This window comes from Bufo gargarizans, chromosome 7, assembly GCF_014858855.1.
Source record: "Bufo gargarizans isolate SCDJY-AF-19 chromosome 7, ASM1485885v1, whole genome shotgun sequence".
NCBI lineage: Eukaryota > Metazoa > Chordata > Amphibia > Anura > Bufonidae > Bufo > Bufo gargarizans.
This window is the reverse complement of record NC_058086.1, coordinates 30866573-30890682: the sequence shown is the minus strand read 5'-3', so window position 1 is coordinate 30890682 and position 24110 is coordinate 30866573. Positions and strand designations below refer to the sequence as shown.

General features: G+C 42.0%; 1 protein-coding gene across 1 annotated transcript in view; it reads left to right on the top strand.

Moving 5' to 3' along the window:
- Positions 1–24110, top strand: part of LOC122943215 (sodium/glucose cotransporter 4-like) — a 68371-nt gene that overhangs the window by 25042 nt on the left and 19219 nt on the right. Inside the window, exons 4-8 of the mRNA XM_044300784.1 lie at positions 14274–14378; positions 16144–16308; positions 18379–18484; positions 20887–20967; positions 23076–23281. Of these exons, the coding sequence (XP_044156719.1) occupies positions 14274–14378; positions 16144–16308; positions 18379–18484; positions 20887–20967; positions 23076–23281 (663 nt within the window). The remainder of the gene's footprint in view (positions 1–14273; positions 14379–16143; positions 16309–18378; positions 18485–20886; positions 20968–23075; positions 23282–24110) is intronic.

The following is a 24110-nucleotide window of genomic DNA, read 5'->3' as shown; positions in this document are numbered from 1 at the left end:
AATACCATCTGCCAGTGAGGGCCACCCTTGTGGTCATAAAATGTTATATGTGATGTTCAGTTGATGTTCTTTTCTCTTTCATATTTTATGCACCTATGGATCTGGGTTCCTGTGTGTTTGTGTGTGTGCTGTGTCCATTTATGTTTGGGTGTGGACACTAGCTTGTATTGCACGGGATCCAGTCTGTGTGTCTGTGGCAGGTACAGTCATGTGAAAAAATTAGGACACCCTTTGAAAGCATGTGGTTTTTTGTAACATTTTTAATAAAAGGTTATTTCATCTCCGTTTCAACAATACAGAGAGATTAAAGTAATCCAACTAAACAAAGAAAACTGAAGAAAAGTCTTTTCAAGATCTTCTGTAAATGTCATTCTACAAAAATGCCTATTCTAACTGAGGAAAAAGATAGGACACCCTCACATGTATTCCCTCTTAAATTGGCTCAGATCTCACACAGGTATATCACACCAGGTGCACATAATTAGTAGATCGTTACTCTGAATGTTGAATGAGGCTTGCCCTATTTAAACCTCAGACATTTAGTTTGGTGTGCTCCTGACTGTTGAAGTGAGAGTGAGCACCATGGTGAGAGCAAAAGAGCTGTCAGAGGACTTCAGAAAAAAGATTGTAGCAGCCTATGAGTCTGGGAAGGGATTTAAAAAGATCTCAAAAGATTTTGAAATCAGCCATTCCACTGTCCGGAAGATAGTCTACAAGTGGAGGGCTTTCAAAACAACTGCCAACATGCCCAGGACTGGTCGCCCCAGCAAGTTCACCCCAAGAGCAGACCGCAAGATGCTAAAAGAGGTCTTCAAAAACCCTATAGTGTCATCTCGAGAACTACAGCAGGCTCTGGCTACTGTTGATGTAGAAGTACATGCCTCTACAATCAGAAAGAGACTGTACAAGTTTAACTTGCATGGGAGGTGTGCAAGGAGGAAACCTTTGCTTTCCAAGAGAAACATCGAGGCCAGACTGACATTTGCCAGAGATAAAGTTGACAAAGACCAGGACTTCTGGAATAATGTTCTTTGGACAGATGAGTCCAAAATTGAATTATTTGGACACAACAGCAGAGGACATGTTTGGCGTAAACCAAACACAGCATTCCAAGAAAAGAACCTCATACCAACTGTGAAGCATGGAGGTGGAAGTGTCATGGTTTGGGGCTGCTTTGCTGCAGCAGGACCTGGTCAGCTCACCATCATAGAATCCACGATGAATTCTACTGTGTATCAGAAGGTGCTTGAAGAACATGTGAGACCATCAGTTAGAAAATTAAAGCTGAAGCGGAACTGGACCATGCAACATGACAATGACCCAAAACATACTAGTAAATCAACCAAAGATTGGCTGAAAAAGAAGAAATGGAGAGTCCTGGAATGGCCAAGTCAAAGTCCAGATTTGAATCCCATTGAGATGCTGTGGGGTGACTTGAAAAGGGCTGTACGTGCAAGAAACCCCTCAAACATCTCACAGCTGAAAAAGTTCTGCATTGAGGAGTGGGGTAAAATTTCCTCAGACCGATGTCGAAGACTGGTAGATGGCTACAAGAACCGTCTCACTGCAGTTATTTCAGCCAAAGGAGGTAACACTCGCTATTAGGGGCAAGGGTGTCCTATCTTTTTCCTCAGTTAGAATAGGCATTTTTGTAGAATGACATTTACAGAAGATCTTGAAAAGACTTTTCTTCAGTTTTCTTTGTTTAGTTGGATTACTTTAATCTCTCTGTATTGTTGAAACGGAGATGAAATAACCTTTTATTAAAAATGTTACAAAAAACCACATGCTTTCAAAGGGTGTCCTAATTTTTTCACATGACTGTAGGTGTGGAAGTACTTTTCATCCTCCTGCCATATCCATAGGCTGTTCATGTTCCTATCCCCTTGCAGCTTGGCCACTTTAGACTCCTGTTTCTCCGCGTCCAGGAGGAACGGGTTGTCTACCCAGCTCCTAGCTCAGGGATCTGCGGAGGGTGAGTAGGTCCGAGGTTCCTGAGCACGAGCCCTCCTACCTTCAAGGTCGGCTCATGTAGCTAGGAGTCAGGGTCAGATTAGGGATGCGTTAGGAGGTGACCTCCTCCCTAATGCTGTGGTCCTGGCCAAGTAGCAACCTACCATCTTCTGGCATCGCACGGCTGAGGGTTTTCCCCATCCTCAGCCGTGACAGCAAATTACTGTGGGCATTACACCGCGCAACAATGATTTTGCTACTGAGAGAAAAACATGTGATTTATACTAAAATCAGTGTGCTGATTCCAAATATGAAATCAGAATTTGCCTGACATCTAGATTTTAAGTTCTACATGCAAAGCCTATTCAGTTATAATATGAATGCATTATTTTGGAAATATTCCCATGGACATGTTCAGACCTGTCAGGACGCACTCAGGCTGATGTCAGCAGTAAGTATATAAGGCAAGCTGGACAGATTTTGATAAAGTGATCTGTTATAGTGCTATCAGTTTTGAAACTTAAGATGGATAAACGCAAATGTGTTAATGATCTAGACAATTTCTGCTACACATGTGGCAAATACACTACTTATGATCAGCGCAAGAATCTGACAGAGCGAGTATGTCTTGCTTACAAGTATTACTTTGACTGTAAAATTAGAGATTAAGATAAAAGCTGGGCACCTCATGTTTGTTGCACTGTGTGTTACTCTGGGCTAACACAGTGGTTGAATGGTAAAAGGAAAGGCATGGCTTTTGCAGTGCCTATGGTTTGGCGTGAGCAGAAAAATCTCCATTCCGACTGTTACTTTTGATTAAAATCGCCGGATATTCAAAAGGAAACAAGTCACAAATTGTGTATCCTGACTCTGAGTCTGCTCTTAAACCAGTACCACACAATGTAGAGAATCCAGTGCCTGCCCCTCCTACAGCAGGAACGGCAATTGAAACAGATGGTTCTGATCCTGATGAAGAAGAAGATGTTGATTGTCACAATGTATTAACTGATCCAGAACAACTGGAGGGTCAGCCGCACTTGCTGAGCCAATCAGATTTAGATGATCTGGTAAGAGATCTGTCATTATCTAAAGAAAAGTCAGAACTGCTAGCTTCTAGGCTTCAGGAATGGAATTTGCTACAACGAGGCACCACAACTTCATACTTTCATCATCGACACACCAAGTTAGCTGCATACTATGCAATGGAAAGCGATGTCTGTTTCTGTACTGATGTAAATGGTCTTATGATGGAGTTAGATGGTACACATGTTCCCGATGAATGGAGGCTATTCATAGACTCTAGCAAAACAAGTTTGAAAGGAGTCTTGTTGCACAATGGTAAGGAAAAACCATCTGCTCATGCAGTTGGAATGAAAGAGACCCATGCTTCTATGGAGTTAATTTTGAAAATGATCAAATACTCAGAACATAAATGGAAAATGTGTGCTGACCTGAAAGTGGTAGCACTGCTGCTTGGCCTACAGTTAGGGTACACAAAGCATATGTGTTTCTTGTGCCTGTAGAACAGTCGTGATGACAACAATCATTACAAAATGAGACAGTGGCCTCTCAGAGTTGAGCACATAGTTGGTCAGTACAATGTACAACACAAATCACTGGTCGATCCACTTCAAGTTTATCTTCCACCACTTCACATTAAACTTGGTTTAATGAAAATGTTTGTAATTGCACTTTATCGTGATGGAAATGGTTTCCAGTATTTGAAGGAGAAGTTAAGCACATGGAGCAAACTGATGCTAAAATAAAGGCTGGAATTTTTATGCCATGCTTGCATTGGGAGGAGGGGGGAGGCTGTGAGTCCCACCCAAGACTGGCTGATAAGGGCCAGGCCTCACAGGTGCACCTAAATGTTGCCTGTGGATGAAAATCAGGCACATTTAAATATGGAGTTTATATACCCCCAAACACATCTATATACAAACTACAAAAAATGGCGTGGTGTCAAAAGGCAGGAAGTGCTCAACCCCATATGCAGTTGTGCATCTATACCCAGGGGAGCAGATCCTGCACTTGTGGCCCGCTGCTAATGGCAATCGCCAGCAAAAATGCATACATCCATACATTTTTCTATCTTGTGTAGGATGTATTTTTGTGGTACTTGTGGTCCGCTGCGAGCATCCTCCACTGTATGCATTTTTGCTGGGGATCGCCATTAGCAACGGGCCACAAGTGCAGGATCTGCTCCCCTGTGTATAGATGCACAACTGCATATGGGGTTGAGCACTTCCTGCCTTATGACATCACGCCATTTTTTGTAGTTTGTATACAATGGAGAACAGGTATCAAGGCCGCTGGAATCCCAACATGTTGGGGGACTACTGCTGGTTTTTGCAATGGGAAAATATGACCGTTCACAAACACAAAAGCAGATGCCTGAAGGACTTTTAACAGTACTGGGCCTTGCTCAAGTAAGAATTTTAAACTGAAAAACAAGACTTTTTGAAAATTTTTGTTAATCCGTTACATTTTCATACACTGTTTACTACACAAACTTTGATGTAGATCAGGTAATTGTTGGAGTAAAACTCGTTCTGTTCAAAATTATTCCATGCTTTCCAAGTACTTAATTCATTTAGGCATACTTATGCATAGCAAAATTTAGTGACGTGTTACAACAATTGTGACTTCAGATTTGTAATCCGCACACTCGAATTAGTATAGGACAAATGGTTTTTGCCCAGTTGCAGACGAATAGTTTTTTTTGTTTCGTAGTGTTATAGCGATCGATATTAGAGGAAGTCCAGGCAGCATGCTAAAGGTAGGGCTGGCTTGGGGCTATGGCCCGCATCTCGCCTCCTAAGCCCCCGATCCATGTCTTAATTAGAGACTACTGGAGGAGGAGAAGGACAGAAAATGGCAGTTATTGATGGCCATCACAGAGGGGCAGCTTCAGGGACAGTATTTTATGGTGTACTGTGGTACTTTGGTTCTGCTTGGGTGCTATTTTGAGCTGCAATGTGGTATTGCTGACCCCTGCCTACTTGTATTGACCACATCTACTTGTGTTTGCCCTGTCTGCTTGTGTCAATTTGGATCCACCTACAATATGGGGACACTTTTAGGCCCCTTTCACACGGGCGAGTATTCCGTGCGGATGCGATGCGTGAGTTGAACGCATTGCACCCGCACTGAATACCGACCCATTAATTTCTATGGGGCTGTTCACATGAGCGGTGATTTTCACGCATCACTTGTGCGTTGCGTGAAAATCGCAGCATGCTCTATATTCTGCGTTTTTCACGTAACACAGGCCCCATAGAAATGAATGGGGTTGCGTGAAAATCGCAAGCATCCGCAAGCAAGTGCGGATGCGGTGCGATTTTCACGCACGGTTGCTAGGAGACGATCGGGATGGAGACCCGATCATTATTATTTTCCCTTATAACATGATTATAAGGGAAAATAATAGCATTCTGAATACAGAATGCATAGTAAAATAGCGCTGGAGGGGTTAAAAAAATTTAAAAAAAATTTAACTCACCTTAGTCCACTTGCTCGCGTAGCCGGCATCTCCTTCTGTCTTCATCTTAGCTTTGTGTAGCAACAGGACCTTTGGTGACGTCACAGTCATCACATGGTCCATCACGTGATCTTTTACCATGGTGATGGATCATGTGATTACCAGAGTGATGTCACCACAGGTCCTGTTGCTACACAGAGCTAAGATGAAGACAGAAGGAGATGCCGGCTGCGCGATCAAGTGGACTAAGGTGAGTTAATTTTTATTTTATTTTTTTTAACCCCTCTACCGAACACCGATCCCAAGCCTGAACTTCTGTGAAGAAGTTCTGGCTTGGGTACCAAACATGAGCGATTTTTCTCACGCGAGTGCAAAACGCATTACAATGTTTTGCACTCGCACGGAAAAATTACGTGTTCCCGCAACGCAGCCGCACATTTTCCCACAAACGCCCGTCTGAAAGATGCCTTAGTTTTTCCCACAGCCACTTTTAAGTTCCCAGTCGGCTCCTGGTGTCACTGTTGGGTGATGTGAGGAGCAGATACTTCTGAATGTCACGAATACCAAGTCCCTTAACTGTGTAACTGGTATTAATGTTTACTTCTCAAGTGAAATATTTCTTATTGCTAAATAAAAATTATTCTAATGCCAAGAATGTGTTGTGGAATCTCTTGACCTGATCCCGATGATCCCCTCCGTCTCATACAGACAGCCCTAAAAGATCAAAATCAAACTCGCACTGTTCTCCTTCACAAGAGAAGTCAGAAACATTCATAATCCCAGTTTATCCAATACCTAGTCATAGTGGGCTTGTCTTCTCTCCTTACTGCCATCATTCAGTTCATGCTGCTGGCAATGGCTAAACAGGTTTCGCTCACATTGCCTGCATTCCTATGGAGAAAGCAACAGACATGCACTTCCAACAGCGAAACTCCATTGCAACAGGATAAATCCTCCACATAAGGGCCCATTCACACGACCGTACTTTTTTGCGGAAGCGTTCTTCTGCAAAAAAAACGATTACATACGGAAACATTTCCGCTGTAATCCACATTTTTTTGCGGCCCCATAGACTTGTATGGGTTCACGCAACATTTTCTGCAGACAAGTATAGGACATTGAAGTTTATTTTTGCGGAGCCGTGGTACAGAATAACGGATGCGGACAGCACACGGTGTACTGTCCGCATCTTTCGAGGGCCCATAGAAATAAATGGATCCGCAGACCTTCCGTGTGCTTCCTGCTGCCGCCGCAGTATAGTGGTATATGATCGATACCACTGCATCACTGTACTGCGGCGGCAGCAGGAAGTGCACGGCGTCATAGCAAACAATGACTCCGTGCGCTCCTGCACTCAGAAGACATACAGGCCGGTATCACACGGTCTGTGTTTCACGGACGTGTGCATGAGGCTTAACACAGCCAGTATGTGGCTGGTCCTGCCCAACTCGAGTTTCGCAATCCTTTTTCGTGTGAAACCAACCGTTCCCTCATGCCACCTTCTTTCTCACATAGACTGCTTCCCTATGCCCCCCTCCCCATGACATTCTGTAGACTGTTCTCTATGCCTCTTTCTCAGAGACTGCTCCCCCGGCCCTCGCACACACTGCTTTCTCTGGTCCCACCAAGCTAACCTTAGCGAAACACTGGGTCACTTACTAACTGACAGCCATTTTGCAAAAATTTCAGAACAGCTCTTGTGCTGCACCTGTTCAATACAGATTTAAGCAGGGCACCATAAAACTAATAACTTTTAAGGGAGCAAGAATTATTTTGTGTACCTAACCCTTTTATTTCCATAAGTACTGTGACATCACTGTGTCTACTATCCCTGTACTGTGACATCACTGTGTGTATTACCCCTGTACTGTGACATCACTGTGTTTATTACCCCTGTACTGTGACATCACTGTGTCTACTATCCCTGTACTGTGACATCACTGTGTGTATTACCCCTGTACTGTGACATCACTGTGTTTATTATCCCTGTACTGTGACATCACTGTGTTTATTATCCCTGTACTGTGACATCACTGTGTTTATTATCCCTGTACTGTGACATCACTGTGTGTATTATCTCTGTACTGTGACATCACTGTGTGTATTATCCCTGTACTGTGACATCACTGTGTGTATTATCCCTGTACTGTGACATCACTGTGTTATTATCCCTGTACTGTGACATCACTGTGTTTATTATCCCTGTACTGTGACATCACTGTGTGTATTATCTCTGTACTGTGACATCACTGTGTGTATTATCCCTGTACTGTGACATCACTGTGTGTATTATCCCTGTACTGTGACATCACTGTGTTATTATCCCTGTACTGTGACATCACTGTGTTTATTATCCCTGTACTGTGACATCACTGTGTTTATTATCCCTGTACTGTGACATCACTGTGTTTATTATCCCTGTACTGTGACATCACTGTGTTTATTATCCCTGTACTGTGACATCACTGTGTTTATTATCCCTGTACTGTGACATCACTGTGTGTATTATCCTGTACTGTGACATCACTGTGTTTATTATCCCTGTACTGTGACATCACTGTTTTATTATCCCTGTACTGTGACATCACTGTGTTTATTATCCCTGTACTGTGACATCACTGTGTTTATTATCCCTGTACTGTGACATCACTGTGATCATTATCCCTGTACTGTGACATCACTGTGTTTATTATCCCTGTACTGTGACATCACTGTGTTTATTATCCCTGTACGGTGACATCACAGTGTTTATTATCCCTGTACTGTGACATCACTGTGTTTATTATCCCTGTACTGTGACATCACTGTGTTTATTATCCCTGTACTGTGACCTCACAGTGTTTATTATCCCTGTACTGTGACATCACTGTGTTTATTGTCCCTGTACTGTGACATCACTGTGTTTATTAACCCTGTACTGTGACATCACTGTGTTTATTATCCTGTACTGTGACATCACTGTGTTTATATCCCTGTACTGTGACATCACTGTGTTATTATCCCTGTACTGTGACATCACTGTGTTTATATCCCTGTACTGTGACATCACTGTGTTTATTATCCCTGTACTGTGACATCACTGTGTTTATTATCCCTGTACTGTGACATCACTGTGTTTATTATCCCTGTACTGTGACATCACTGTGTTTATTATCCCTGTACTGTGACATCACTGTGTTTATTATCCCTGTACTGTGACATCACTGTGTTTATTATCCCTGTACTGTGACATCACTGTGTTTATTATCCCTGTACTGTGACATCACTGTGTTTATTATCCCTGTACTGTGACATCACTGTGTTTATTATCCCTGTACTGTGACATCACTGTGTTTATTATCCCTGTACTGTGACATCACTGTGTTATTATCCTGTACTGTGACATCACTGTGTTTAATTATCCCTGTACTGTGACATCACTGTGTTTATTATCCCTGTACTGTGACATCACTGTGTTATTATCCCTGTACTGTGACATCACTGTGTTTATTATCCCTGTACTGTGACATCACTGTGTTTATATCCCTGTACTGTGACATCACTGTGTTATTATCCTGACTGTGACATCACTGTGTTTATTATCCCTGTACTGTGACATCACTGTGTTTATTATCCCTGTACTGTGACATCACTGTGTTTATTATCCCTGTACTGTGACATCACTGTGTTTATTATCCCTGTACTGTGACATCACTGTGTTATTATCCCTGTACTGTGACATCACTGTGTTATTATCCCTGTACTGTGACATCACTGTGTTATTATCCCTGTACTGTGACATCACTGTGTTTATTATCCCTGTACTGTGACATCACTGTGTTTATTATCCCTGTACTGTGACATCACTGTGTTATTATCCCTGTACTGTGACATCACTGTGTTATTATCTCTGCACTGTGACATCACTGTGTTTATTATCCCTGTACTGTGACATCACTGTGTTTATTATCCCTGTACTGTGACATCACTGTGTGTATTATCTCTGTACTGTGACATCACTGTGTTTATTATCCCTGTACTGTGACATCACTGTGTTTATTTCCCTATGCACTGTGGACATCACTGTGTTATAATCCCTGTACTGTGACATCACTGTGTTTATTACCCCTGTACTGTGACATCACTGTGTTTATTATCCCTGTACTAGTGACATCACTGTGTTTATTATCCCTTACTGTGACATCACTGTATTACCCTGTACTGTGACATCACTGTGTTTATTACCCTGTACTGTGACATCACTGTGTTTATTACCCTGTACTGTGACATCACTGTGTTTATTATCCCTGTACTGTGACATCACTGTGTTTATTATCCCTGTACTGTGACATCACTGTGTTTATTACCCCTGTACTATGACATCACTGTGTTTATTATCCCTGTACTGTGACATCACTGTATACATTATCCCTGTACTGTGACATCGCTGTGTTTATTGTACTTTTTCATTGGGGAGGTACTGGAGTCAAGGTGGAGTGGGTTTTGCTTTGGGGCCCCAAGGTTACTTGTTATACATGTGTCTGTTATAATTTCAAGTTTTTTATATATTATAAATGTGAGCAAGAGATTGTGGATACGGTTACTGTAGTGTGCTTGGCACAACCCATGTTATTAACACACCCTGACAAATACAAAATGTTGCTAATTCCAAAACAATGCACTACAGTAAAGTATATTGCTATTTTTTCTTGGCCTGTGTCCTTCTCTAATTTTAACCCTTAGGTTCATTCATTCCTGAAGAGTCAAGTCTGTTCAGAAAAAACAATAATTTTACAAATTTGCATACCTTCCCTGTACACGCAAGGGTAATGTGGTGTATCATTGTTGCCAGGATTAGAAAAAGAACAATTTTCAAAATTTGCATTTTTCGACTTTTAAAACAGATAGTAATTCCACATAAAAGTTCTCAATCAACATTCCTCATATGTTTGCTTTATGTTGGCATCATTTTGTAAATGTCATTTAATTTTTTTAGGACGTTAGAAGGCTTAGACGTTTAGAAGCCATTTTTACAGTTTTCAACAAAATTTCCAAAACATTTTTTTGAGCACCAATTCAGTTACAAAGTGATTTTGAGGGGCTTACATAATGGAAACCTCATAAATAACCCAATTTTAAAAACTACACCCCTCAAATTATTCAAAACTGATGTTACAAACTTTGTTAACCCTTGAGGTGTTCCACAAGAATTAAAGAAAATGTGGGTGAAATTTTAAAATGTCACTTTGTTAGTAGATTTTTTTTATGTTAATAAATTTTTTCTTGCAACATAGCAATGGTTAACAGCAAAATAAACCTCAATATATATTACTCTGATTCTTCAGAATTACAGAAATACCCCATATGTTGCGGTAAACTGCCCTATGGGCACGTGGCAGTGGTCAGAAGGAAAGAAGCTCTATATGGATTTTGGAGGCAGATTTTGCTAGAAGGGTTTTTAGGCACCATTTTGTATTTGAAGAGACCCTGACATACCCCTACAGTGGAAACCCTCAGAAAGTGACCCCATTTTGGAATTTACACCCCTTAAAGAATATATTAAGGGGGTACTGAGCACTTTGACCCCTTAAGTGTTTTACAGAATTTGGAAACACTTGGCTATGAAAATGAACAGTTTCATTTCTTCCAAGAAAATGTTGCTTTGGTCCCAATATTTTTTTATTTTCACAAGGGGTAGCAGGAGAAAAAGGACCCCATAATTTGTTAGCCATTTTCTCCTGAATACGGCATCTCCCCATATGTGGTGGTAAACTGCTGTGGGGGCACATGGCAGGACTTAGAATGGAAGGAGCGCCATATGGCTTTTGCAGCACAGATTTTGATTGATTGGTTTACGGGAGCCATTGGTTTTTGTTTTTTAAGTGATTGTCTTATGTGGGGGCTCATTTTTTGCGGGATGAAGGTAATGTTTCCATTGGTACCATTTTGGGGTACATAAGACTTTTTAATCGCTTGGTATTACACTTTTTGTGAGGCAAGGAAAAAATAGGTTGTTTTGGCATCGCTTATTTCTTTTTTTTTTACAGCATTCACCAGAGTGGGCATATAATGTGATATTTTTATAGAGCATGTTGTTACGGGCGTGGCGATACCTAATATGTCTATCATTTTTATTTTTGTTAAGTTTTACACAGTGAAAGCCTTTTTGAACAAAATAAAATCTTGTTTTTGTGTTGCCATTTTTTGAGAGCCATATTTATTTTTATTTTTTGGGCGATTGTCTTAGGAAGGGTCTCATTTTTTGCGGGATGAGATGACTGTTTGATTGGTACCATTTTGGGCTAAATATGCCTTTTTGATCACTTGGTATTACACTTTTTGTGAGGCAAGGTGACCAGAAAATGGCTGTTTTGGCACTGTTTATATTTTTTTACGGCATTCACCTGACTGGGTGGATCATGTGATATTTTTATAGAGCCGGTCGATACGGATACGGTGATACCTAATATGTAAACTTTTTTCCCTTTTTTTGCAATTTTTTTTAACTTTATTTTGGGAAAAAGATGCTTTCTTTTATTTTTTTATTTTTTTACTTGACACTTAATTTTTTAGTAAAACTTTATTTTTATTACTACTTTTTTTAATTCATTTTTTTAGCCCACTCTGGGATTTCAACTTTTGGGGTCTGATCCCCTTTACAATGCATTGTACTTCTGTTGTTAATTGTAATGCATTGGCTGTAAGTGTATTACCAGTATAATACACTTACAACCTGCTTCCTGTGAGATCCAGGGGGCTGGATCTCACACGCTCACGTGGGTGGCAGCCACGATGCCTAAGGAAGGCTTTGGGCTGCCATGCAAGCCATCTGGTCCCCGTCACAGCAGCACGGGGACCCTATGGACACCCCGCACCCAGCAGGATACCACACGTACTGCAGCAGTGCAAGGGTTAATGCGCCGGCATCTGTGTTTTCACAGATGCCGGCGCATACAGCAGGAGTCCGGCTATCAGTGACCCCTGCAGCTGATCGGGCGGGCGCAGAGCTGTACGGCGCTGGGATTTGTGACCCTGTTTTCAGCGCTGTACATGTACGGCGCTGGTATCCTATGGGTTAAAGGGAGTTCGTCACCAGGAAATTCACTGTTATTCCCGCCACAATGCCTTGTAAGGCTAGCTCAGCTGAATGTAATTATATCCTTCACTTAGTGATCTGTTACTTCACTCTGGAAGGAAAGTACTTTTAGTCTATTTTTAAATGAGCAGTTAAAGGGAACCTGTCACCTGTCATCGTTTTTTTCCCACAATAAAAGCACTCAGAGCTATGGGGACTGGGTATTGCGGATGTGCTAGCGGCCATCTAGCAACCCATGTCCTCAGCTCTATACCCAAAATCCCTGTGACAGGTTCCCTTTAAGTGCACTGCGAGTAGGACTAAGCCACTCGGTGCACCCTTTCTCCTCCTTCCTCTTCCAGCCCCTCCCTCTTCTTGATTGACAGGGCTAGGTTTCTGCATAGTCCTCGCCAGGCCCAGTCAATCAAGACAGAGAAGGAAGGGCTAGAAGAGGAAGCAGGAGGAGCTGAGTTTTTTAGGCCCGCCCTTAGTGCACTTAACTGTTCATTTGCATATGGAATAAAAGTAATATTTCTCCAGAATGAAGCAACGGATTGTTAAAGGGGTTGTCGGGGCTTTTACTATTGATGACCTATCCTCAGGATAGGTCATCAATATTAGATCGGTGTGGGTCTGACACCCGACACCCCCGCCGATCAGCTGTATGAAAAGACAGCGCGCGCAGTGCGCACGTGCCATCTTCCTGTTCACTGCTTCTGTCTATGGCAAAGCCCTTAGACAGCAGAAGTATACAGGAAAAGAGAAGGGAGATGGCACGTGCCCACTGCACACGCTGTCTCCTTATTCAGCTGATCGGCGGGGGTGCCGGGTGTCAGACCCACACCGATCTGATATTGATGACCTTTCCTGAGAATAGGTCATCAATAGTGAAATCCTGGAAAACGCCTCTAAGTGACAGATATTATTACATTCAGCAGAACTCTCCCCACAAGGTGTTGTGTCTGGTATTACAGGGAATTTCCTGGTGTCTGTTTCCTTTTAATTTCTACATAGGTCTCTGCCAGCAAACCAAACAAAGTTTATAACTCCGGAGGATTCGCTTCTCGTGGTTAATTAATACTCAGAGACTGACATCTTCAGCCAGTTTAGTAATCGGTTCAGTGCATTTATATCCGTAATGTTACAAGGAAAAAAAATCTTTGCACAAGGAAAACACAGTCCACATTACAGCTTCTGTAGAATGTATATAATGTCCATGTACATTTATATCACAAAGATGTCTGTCATGAGAAAACTCCTTCAGGAGAATCAGTGAGGGGAGAATGGGGGCTGATCCCAGAAAATTCTCCAAATAGTAGCATGAAGTTTCCCCTTGGTAAAGACCATAGAGATTTATGAGGCTGCACAGGGTGCACAATCTGTCACAACTGAAGGTGACACCACAATCCTAAAGGCTTAGGTCCCTAGAATTTGCATCCTTGATACTACTCTTGGTGATGGCCCATCCAAAAATTCTGAATGGATGGAAGCCTCAGACTGGTCAATGTCTGTGGTTCGTTTTCAGTAGATCAGTTCACCTATTGTATTTTATGGGTCAGCCAACAAGCCAGACAGTGTCCATCTTGTGGCTTCACAACTCTGTTACAAACCAAGCAAGGCCAGGGAAGTAGAAGAAATTTGGACTCCAATGTATATGCAATGAAGCTGTAAAAAAAATTCTCCCGAAATGTATTGTCCGAAACAACTATGGCATCAATGCTAATCCTGCAGATACACCCATGTAGACTTCCTGAAATGCCTATAACCTTGTCCTTATTCTTGCAGATTGGTGCCTCGTTAATGTCCAGCAATGTTGGTAGTGGTCTCTTCGTTGGTATGGCAGGATCGGGGGCCGCAGGAGGTTTGGCTGTTGGAGGTTTTGAATGGAATGTAAGAAAACTATGGATTTATTATTAATTGCAATGCAAATGAGACGAGATTCTTAGAGCAAAATAAATTGATTTTGAGATTGGTCTCGTCACTTGTAGGAATATTACCACCTTAGACATAGGACATATCCAAAGGATATATCATTAATGTCTAATGGATGCAGGACCCACCTTTGGAACAAAAAACTATGTTAAGACCAGGCCCCCTCGACCCAATCCTGTCTGGATGCAGTGGCCAGAGGTGTTCAGAATTATAAAAGCAGTCAAGAGGGCTGTGCTACACTGTTTCCAAAACTCCTATAAGTGAATGGGAGTTATGGCATGGCACAGACCTTTAGGCTGTTTCCTTAGTCCTGACCCCCTCGGGCTGCAACATCAAGGTGAGATGTGGTCAGGGGACTTCATTCTAGAGATAGATGCGGTTCCATCTCTGGGACTCACATCTGTCTGACATCTATGGAATATCCTGTGGATTTTCCATTCATGTCTGAGATGAGAATACTTCTATTAAGAGAATTTCAATCCAGAACATTAAAATGTCCAATGCTAGTAAATAAGAAGTCGAGATTAGAATCCAAACTGTGGTTATTATGTTTCTTATAAGCACAGAGATAACAGGAAGTGCCACCATATTACTTATTCTGTCTTCATACACGTTCACACAGTGTGCAGTCTGACATTCAGCATAAACCATTCCTGTCTTCCAAATAAGAGGACTGTTCTTTGTAGTCTAACTTGTTTATTTGTAATACAGGATTGTTGGCAAAACAGGATTGTTTGAGTGTTTGGTAAAACAGGAGTATTTGGTAAAACTACAAGAATATAAATAACATGTCTAAGTATTAAGCATGGATAGCATGTACTATAACATTTGTATTGACAGTGAAGGCACATGGTAAAATGTCTGCCTATACATAGGATTACATGTCTAGCTAACAGTAGTAACAACTCCCCTGAGTAACAATTATGACCAGATATGCTTTTACAAGGATGGTGAAGTTTCAGAAGGAGATATGCAGAAGCTCTGCTGATGTGCCCTGGTGAATGGAGGCTTCTCTCTCCCAGGATGCTTTGCACTCCCACAATGCAGTGCGCCACCCACAATGCAGTAGTCTTTGTAACAGGAAAAACAAAGTGTAATACAACTTAACCACATTAATCACTACAGAAATACCAAAACAGAGGCAGACGTGATCTGTAATGATTCTCAACTCTGCTGGGCAGAACATTACTTCTCCCCTTAGAACTAGATTCGAAACAAAATGTCAACTTGTCACTGATCAACAAAATAATAGGTGATTGTCTGTGCCTCATAAACCACTGTAAATCAAAAATGACATTTCCTGTAGTTACTTTAAAAATGGCTGCTGCACCGCAAGAATGCAACTGTCTCTCTCTAACTAATTAAACCACAATTACCAAACTTTGGTTTCTGCCCTAACTTTTGATTTACTTATATACGGCCAATATTATGCTCTTGGAGCAAATCTTAAAAGTGCTCTGGATTGCCTTAAAGGCACGTTCCAGTAGTTCGACCCCTGCCCTCATAATCATTAGAGGTATTACAATGTATGCATACTCGTCTATTAAAAATCCTCACTAGTCCCAATAGTGGGGCTTCCAGTGATCATCTATTTTCTTTTTGCTATACTGTTCAGTGGATGAATGTGTCACTTCTTCTGCTGGAAAATGTCTGAAGGAAAAAATAAAATAAAAATAATAATAATAATAATCGAAAATTCCTTAACGCTATCATTTTGCACTAGGCATCTTGGGTGCTGGTGGCTCTTGGATGGATCTTCGTACCTGTATATATTGCCTCTGGAGTTGTCACTATGCCACAGTACTTGGAAAAACGTTTTGGTGGTCACCGGATTCGTATCTACATGTCTGTCCTGTCGCTCATCCTCTACATCTTCACTAAAATATCAGTAAGTTTTAAGAACTTTCAATTAGGTTTGTTATTTACTTCATTACTATAGTTATTATCAGTAAGGTACATCCATGTATACTATTGTCAACTGACCCCTACGACGGGTTCTGGTTTTATTTGGGCCGTTTCTTGGGGCGGACGGGCCGGGCAGCCGCCCAGGGCGCTGTCAGAAGGGGGGCGCCGGCAGGGCACAGCAGGAGATGAGCGCTCACTCATCTCCGAAGTCATCTCATCTGTATCTCCGTCCTCGGGACGGCGATACAAATGTCTGTAATGCGGCAGGGAGAGGTGTGTCCCCTCCCTGTTCCTCTGATAGGCTGCCAGCACTAGGTCTATCAGAGGCCGGTGCAGGCGGTGCGATGACTTCATCACGCCGCCTGAGCCAGCGATGGACACAGGCCAGAAGAGGCCTGCATCGCATCCTGGAGGAGGTAAGTATAAGTTTATTTTTATTTTTTTATATGTAAAAATGACAATCCTGGCACATAAGGGGGGCTGCTGGGCTGGCACAGACATAAGGGGGGCTGCTGGGCTGGCACAGACATAAGGGGGAGTTTTCTTGACACTCGTCCTGAGAGAAATTTTACCTGGAAACTGCACTGCTTGATACAATTGCAAGAAAAAAATAAGCAAACCCTTTGGAATTACCGGGATTTCTGCATTGATTGCTAATAATGTGGCCTGATTGTTATCACAATTGTAGACAAAAGCAGTGTAACTAAACTAACACCATCCAAACCAGTCCTGTTTTTTACAGAGTACAGGGAAAAAAAGTAAGTGAGCCATTGAATTTATTAACCTGTAGATCCCTCATTACTCCCAGCCACCTCCCCCAAACATTTCCTGCAACTGCAAATAAGATTTGCACAACGCTGAGAAAGAATTCTGAACCATTCCTCCCTGCAAATGTGCTTCAGTTCATCAATATTTCTGGGATGCCTTTTCCATGCACAGCCCTCTTCAGGTCATAACACACCATCTCGATAAGTTTGAGCATTCCAAAACACTAATCTTCTTTTACAACCATTCTTTAGTTGATTTACATGCGTGGTTTGGGTCATTGTCTTGTTACATTGCCCAACGTTTCCTCAGCTTGAGGTCACGGATGATTGCCCTTACGTTCTCCTGTAAAATGCTTTATTTCACCTTAATGATTGCAAGTCGTCCAGGCCATGAGGCAGTAAAGAAGCCTCCATCCATGATGTTCCCTCCACCAGACTTCACAGCTAGGATGAGGTTTTGGAGTTTACTGTCCCTTTATGCAGTAAGGGTACAGTCACATGGGACTGTCCTGTCAGGGGTTGTGGCATGGCCGTGCTGCAGTTGACTACCATGCAACTGTAGGGGCCACAGTGGACTCTAATTAAACTAATGAGACCACACTGTTTAGTCCGTCTGCATTGTTAATGGCCATGCAACACCCGCAATACTGCACAACCATTAACAAAGCAGAGCGACTATAAAGTGTCTTCTTATTACTCTAAGCAGAGCCCACTGCGGATCGTACTCTAAGGGGGGTTATTTACTAACAGAAATGCGTCTATATTAGGCATATTTCTGGCACAGCTTGCAGTGCAAAGGTACTTTGCGCCACAATCTGCGACTTTTCCATGCTCACGCAAGGTCTAAATAAGTGGGCGTGAAGTGGATGGGAAAAGGAGATGGGCCAGCAGGTCCATCAAATTCATCATTTTCTATGCCAGTTTTAGGTGTAGAAAATCGTCTAATTCTACGCCAGCAAGGGAGCTGCCATAGATTAAGAAGGAGTCGTTGATCCGCCGAAGTTATGTAGAACCCGGCACCTCTACATAACTTCAGAGGACCAGTGCAGGGCCTTATTAAGACTGGTGTCTAGAATGCCAATCCTAATAAATTACCCTCTAAGTTTTTGTTTTTTTTAATAATGCTCATTACTGATGCCTTACCCTTTAAAGTTCTAATTTGCAGCAACCTGATGTAGTATAACAAATGCATCTAACTTATTTTTTGCTTTTAATTCACATAGCGTTAATGGTAACATTCTGAATTATTTTGTTTTCTATTTCTTTTTTTAATTTTTTTATTTTAGACAGACATTTATTCCGGAGCTCTCTTCATCCAAGTGTCTCTGGGTTGGAACATTTACATGGCCACAGTTATATTACTAATAGTCACAGCAATTTACACTGTCGCTGGTAAATATCTTTATAATGCATCTTGTAGATATCATTATTGGATTGGCTTAACGCGGTGGGCATTTACAACCTCAATGGTTTACAGAGAATTTGTCAACTCTCCTGACATGTCTGTTTTTATATTTACTTGTATGTCCCTGAAAAGTACAGTTCTGTAGTGTTCCTCTGTTATCACTCCTGACAATGTATGAATGAACTGACAACTGGCCGTTACCATTTACCTTTGTTAATTAGACATGTTCTATATTTTGTGGGGGCAGGGCTTATGCAGATGTGCTCCAAAAACGGGTCACCCTGAGAGGCAGGAGCATAGCTAAACCTCATGGGCCCTGGTGCAAGAGTTCAGTTTAGGCCCCCCTTCCCTCATTGCTTTATGGAAAGTGGCATTGTTGCTCCTAGCCTTTCTGCTGCCTGATGGAAAAAATTTAAACAGTCCCCCCCCCCCCCATGCCAAATACTCAACCTAGCCCCTTCCATCCAGCCCTACTTTTAAAGACCTACTTGGAAAACATTACATGCTGTGCTACAAAACATAGAGGGTAATACAGCGCCACAGGGTTTCCTCTAATGTGCATGTTCTCTTTCCTTATCTTCTCCATTCAGAGCAGACCGCCATGATGATTTCTTATAGCCATCTTTTGTCAGTAATTCCAGTAATTCCTGCCCGAGCCATAAAGTCATTAGTGATAAACACATTAGGCTTCATTTATCTAAAGGGCCTAACAGTAAAACTGTCTCAGTTGCCCACAGCAACCAATCAGAGCTCAGCTTACATTTTTTCCGAGCTCATTAGTTATTGAAATCTGAGCTCTGATTGGTTGCTATGGGCAACTAAGACAGTTTTACTGTTTAAATGAGCCGTGTTGTCCCTGATTTACTATGAGCTAGTCAGGGCAAACATATAGACCGGGGGTCTTTAAATGCTCCAGGATTGTTACAGGGGCCAAGGTTGCATGATAAATCTGAAGCACCCTTGGCCTGTCTAAAAGTTATATGCCAGAAATGCTGGTGCATTTTGGTGCAAAAAAGTCACATTTTAGGCTGCACCCCTCGTGTCCTGTTAAGCTATGCCTCATTTTTAACTACATCATGCAGTGCAGTGAAAAACTGTCTAAACACTAGGTTGAAAAGTTATCATTCCCCGTATGCCTTTTTTTTGGGTGGAAAAAACTTTGTGTTATTGACACTTTATTTTTTTTTTTTGCAATTGCCATTTTTATACACCCTTGCCAGTTTTCCTATAAGGGGCATAGCTAGTGCAGTATAGGATTTATCAAGAACAGTCTGCCACAAATCGGGGTCTAAATGCAACTTTTTGCTTCAAATTGTGTTGCATTTGGCACCTCCTCATTTCCAGTTGAGGTGCCAACACAATAGTAAATCTAAGCCAATATTTATACCCAAGACATTTCAATTGATTTATGTAAATGTGAATATATATTATAAATATATATATATACTCAGATTTCTGCACAGGATAATTTTTAATTTTCATTCAACTGTCCAGGTGGAATTTATCACCCTATGTGCACCAGGAAAGTAGTGCCAAAAAGTCACAGATTTTTTTTTTTTCAATTACACAACTGATTTGTGACTTTTTGGGGTTTTGTTCTCACTCCAGCACAAACTAGGTCAAGACGTATGAATCTCCAGCCTTGATAAATTATATCCACTCTGTCTGTAAAGGGGATTTGGAGCTCTGTATCAGTATAATAGAGGCCTTACCGCTGCAGTATAAAAATTATCTTGAAATAATTGGCACAGAATTTAGGATCTCAAACAAGACATGATGATACAAGGTGGACGTTCAATTTAAAGGGAATCTGTCACTAGGGGACTTAAATCAAAGGGGGCATTTACTAACAATTTGCCATTTATTGCTTGCAGCAATAAATGGTTAAAATTTGTCTATGGGGAATCCCATGAGCCCTCTTAAGACATCTGATCTCCCTGAAACCTAGCTCTAGGGCCCATAACCAGGGGTGGACTGGCCATAGACTTTCCAGGGAAGCTTCTCAGTGGGCCGATGACCAGGGGACTGCCTTAGCTGTCCTCATGGCCACCAGCCATGGAAAGTAATGGTCTGACGCCCCCCTTCTGACTCTTGCAATACAGTTGAATTCCACCATGCTGCAACTTTAGTAGAAGGACCGACCATGGCAGCTGGAGAGGGCCAACACAGAGGGGCAGTTTTTGGGGAGATATTTTGGCCTGATGGGGCAGTATTTTGTGATGCACTGTAGTATTTGGCTCTGCTGGGGTAGTAGAATGTGCAGCAATATGGTATTACTGGCCCCGTTTACTTATGTACTGGTACATAAGGAGAGAGGACCCTGCCCGCGAGGGCTTACAATCTACAATGTAATAATTCAATGTGCAACGTATTCTGTTTTATTAATCAGGTGGACTAACTGCAGTCATCTACACGGACACCCTGCAAACCATCATCATGGTGGTGGGGGCCTTTATCCTCATGTTTATATGTAAGTAGGACACTTTTTTGTTTTGTTTTATATGTACAAATTAACTTGTCAAATTCTGTTCACTTAACTTATTCTCAAAGTATTACATTATTGTAGTTTTCTCAGTACATACTGACTGACTGGCTACTCTACTTAAAGTGAATGTACACCATTATAGTTTCATTATCTAAATAGCTCTCTGAAATAAGAGATCCAAATCCCCTGCATAGACATAGTAAACAATACAATTCTGACAAATATACTCGTACATGGCGATTCAAAAAGGATGGTGCACAGGTGAAGCAAGAAAAAGCTTTTAGGTTTTTTACGTGTAAAAATTTGCAACATCTAGATCTGTTGTGACAGTACAGCAAAATTTTCTGAATAATCTTGGTGAATGTGCTTCACATAGAAACGGCCTTTAGCTTTGAGTGAAGATATTGGAAACCACTGACTATGGTAAAAGTCCAGGCCACCCAAAGACTTTGGAAGAGACAGTGAACAAGACTCCAGCCATGCACGAACATAGTCCTAGAAAATGTCTCCATACTAGTCAGACTGGTTGACAAGTGCCATAAACCCTGGCATGGAGTATCTTACAAAAACGCTGGTGTTGTAAGCTGTACACAAATACTTCAGGAGCTGAAATGGAAGACAGACCAATATGCAGTGACTTTTACATTGACTTGCCTATTGGAAGAGGCCAAATTCACTGACAGGTTGGTGTTCAGCGATGAGACAACCTTTCATCTCAATGGGAAGGTCTATCGCCACAAGGTTAGAATCTGGGGATCAGAAACCCATCTGCCCTTATCAAGCACATGAGGGACTCGCAGTAAACGTGTTTTCAGCAATGAGGAGTCAAAAAGTCTACGGTCGCTTCTTTTTTGCCAAGAATACTGTCATTGGCAATTCCTACCTGGAAATGTTAAGAAAATGGCTTATGCCACGGAGACAACTTTTGGAAGATCTTCCTCTCAGCAGGATGGTGCTCATCCTACAAGGAGAACGGAGCCGGGGAGAGTTGCGGGGTCTGTCCACCACCAGGCGCAGCTCCCCGCCTCTCCCATTGAAGTGAATGGGAGCACACTGCGCATGCGCTGCCACCGCTCTCATTCATTTCTATGGGCCGACGGAAATATCGGCCATAGAAATTAATGGAGAGCGGCTGCCCATGCGCCCTCCTCAACTTTCTCCGCTCCGTTCTCCTTATAGGTGCGGGTCCAAGAGGTCCCATTGTCTAAGATGGGATAACCCCTTTAAGGCCGTGCCATATGTCAGTAAAATACCGTTAGTTTATGGCAAAAGACTTCACTGCTGTGGAAAGGGTTAATTGCGTCCGTCACCTGCCAAACTTTAAGACGGACTGGCCATCGAATCTAAAATCTGCAGAAGGAGTTAACCACAGAATACTATTCTGTACTTGTTATCTTGGAAAGATTGCAAAGTATCTAGAGTGGGACTCAAGGACAAGTACTTCCATCATTGCTACTGCCCATACACAGCTATTGGAGAGAAGTACTGTAACCTCTAGGAAAGTCTTTTTTTTTTTACAACCTACGGGCCTGATTATTGACTCCATCATCCATCTGCCGGTCCCTGCTCCTGTAATTCTGCCTTGCACAAACATCCACCATCAAGGGCCCCCTAACTACCACTAGACAGGAGTCCCTGAAAGTCAGGAAGTGCCCCGAGGGAAGAAAAAGGTCTGCCCCTTCTTTAACGGTGCATAGTTTGGGGAGCACCAGAAGGATGACTGACACCATGAACTGCATGTACTACCACCACTATTATACCACCGCTGCCACTCCTTCCATCCTCTCGTCTCATTCACCATTTTCTACACCTGTTTTAGCTAGGAAGCTGTCTTACATTTAGAAGAGGAGGTGGATCCGTTGAAGTTATGTAGAGGCCGGCCCCTCTTCATAATTCCAGCAGATCCACCACCAGATATAGGGCATATAAAGACCAGCGTCTAAAATGCTGGTCTTAATAGATGTGCTCCTAAGACTTAAATTTTGCACCATTCTTATTGAATCCCCTGTATTAGAGATTAGAGCATTAGAGACTTGGTTGCAGAATTGTTATACCTGTCCTGTAAATAATAATATTTTTTATTTATTTTGCAGCTTTTAATGAAATTGGCTGGTATCCTGGACTGGAAGAAAAATACATGAAAGCCATCCCAAAAATAATTGTACCTAACACAACATGTCATCTGCCCCGTAGCGATTCTTTCCACATGCTTCGTGATCCAATCACTGGAGATCTACCTTGGCCCGGTCTTATATTTGGTCTGACAATATTGGCCACTTGGGTTTGGTGCGCTGACCAGGTGGGTCAAAAACATAAAAAAATAAAAGTAATGTCAGGATCACAACTTAGACTCAGGATAGGAGCTTAAAGGGTCACCCAGATTTCAAAGTCAACTTCCCACTTCGCTACTTGCTAAATCTATCCCCCTCAGCTATCTGACATCCACATCTAAAGGATCTTAGCTGCCACCACTTGTCATAGCAGGCAGACAAGACGCATTGAACTAGGTAACTCACAAGTACCCACTCAAACCCACTATGCTCTCTAGCATTCACAGGCTTAACTTCACAAATATATAACTAATGGAGATAACCGACCAAATAACTGAAGTGTGAACTGGGCCAACTCTTCTTCATGGGATTATTAAGAACACAAGAAGGCTCTTATTAAAGTTAAGTTTTAATATCCACAGGACAGCGCGTATAACAGTGAGATTATCAGAATGTAAGACTACAACACCATATACATACAATGCAAAATATAACAGTTGAAAAATAAAAAGCATAAAAGAATAGGAACTTAATGCGTTACAAAGTGGTACAAGCCCAGTAGCCTGGGAGTAGCTCTAGTAGTAGGACACACACCTTAAGACAGTGTTTCCCAACCAGTGTGCCTCCAGCTGTTGCAAAACTACAACTCCCAGCATGCCTGGACAGCCTTTGGCTGTGCGAGCATGCTGGGAGTTATAGTTTTGCAACAGCTGGAGGCGAACTGGTTGGGAAACACTGCCTTAAGAAGAATCTGCGGATTCACCACTAGCCTTTCCTTTGATGTCATGAAGAGGCTTGTGTGCATGTGAATAGCCTTTTACGACTGAGTTTTGAGGTCAGGTTAACAAAGATTTTGGG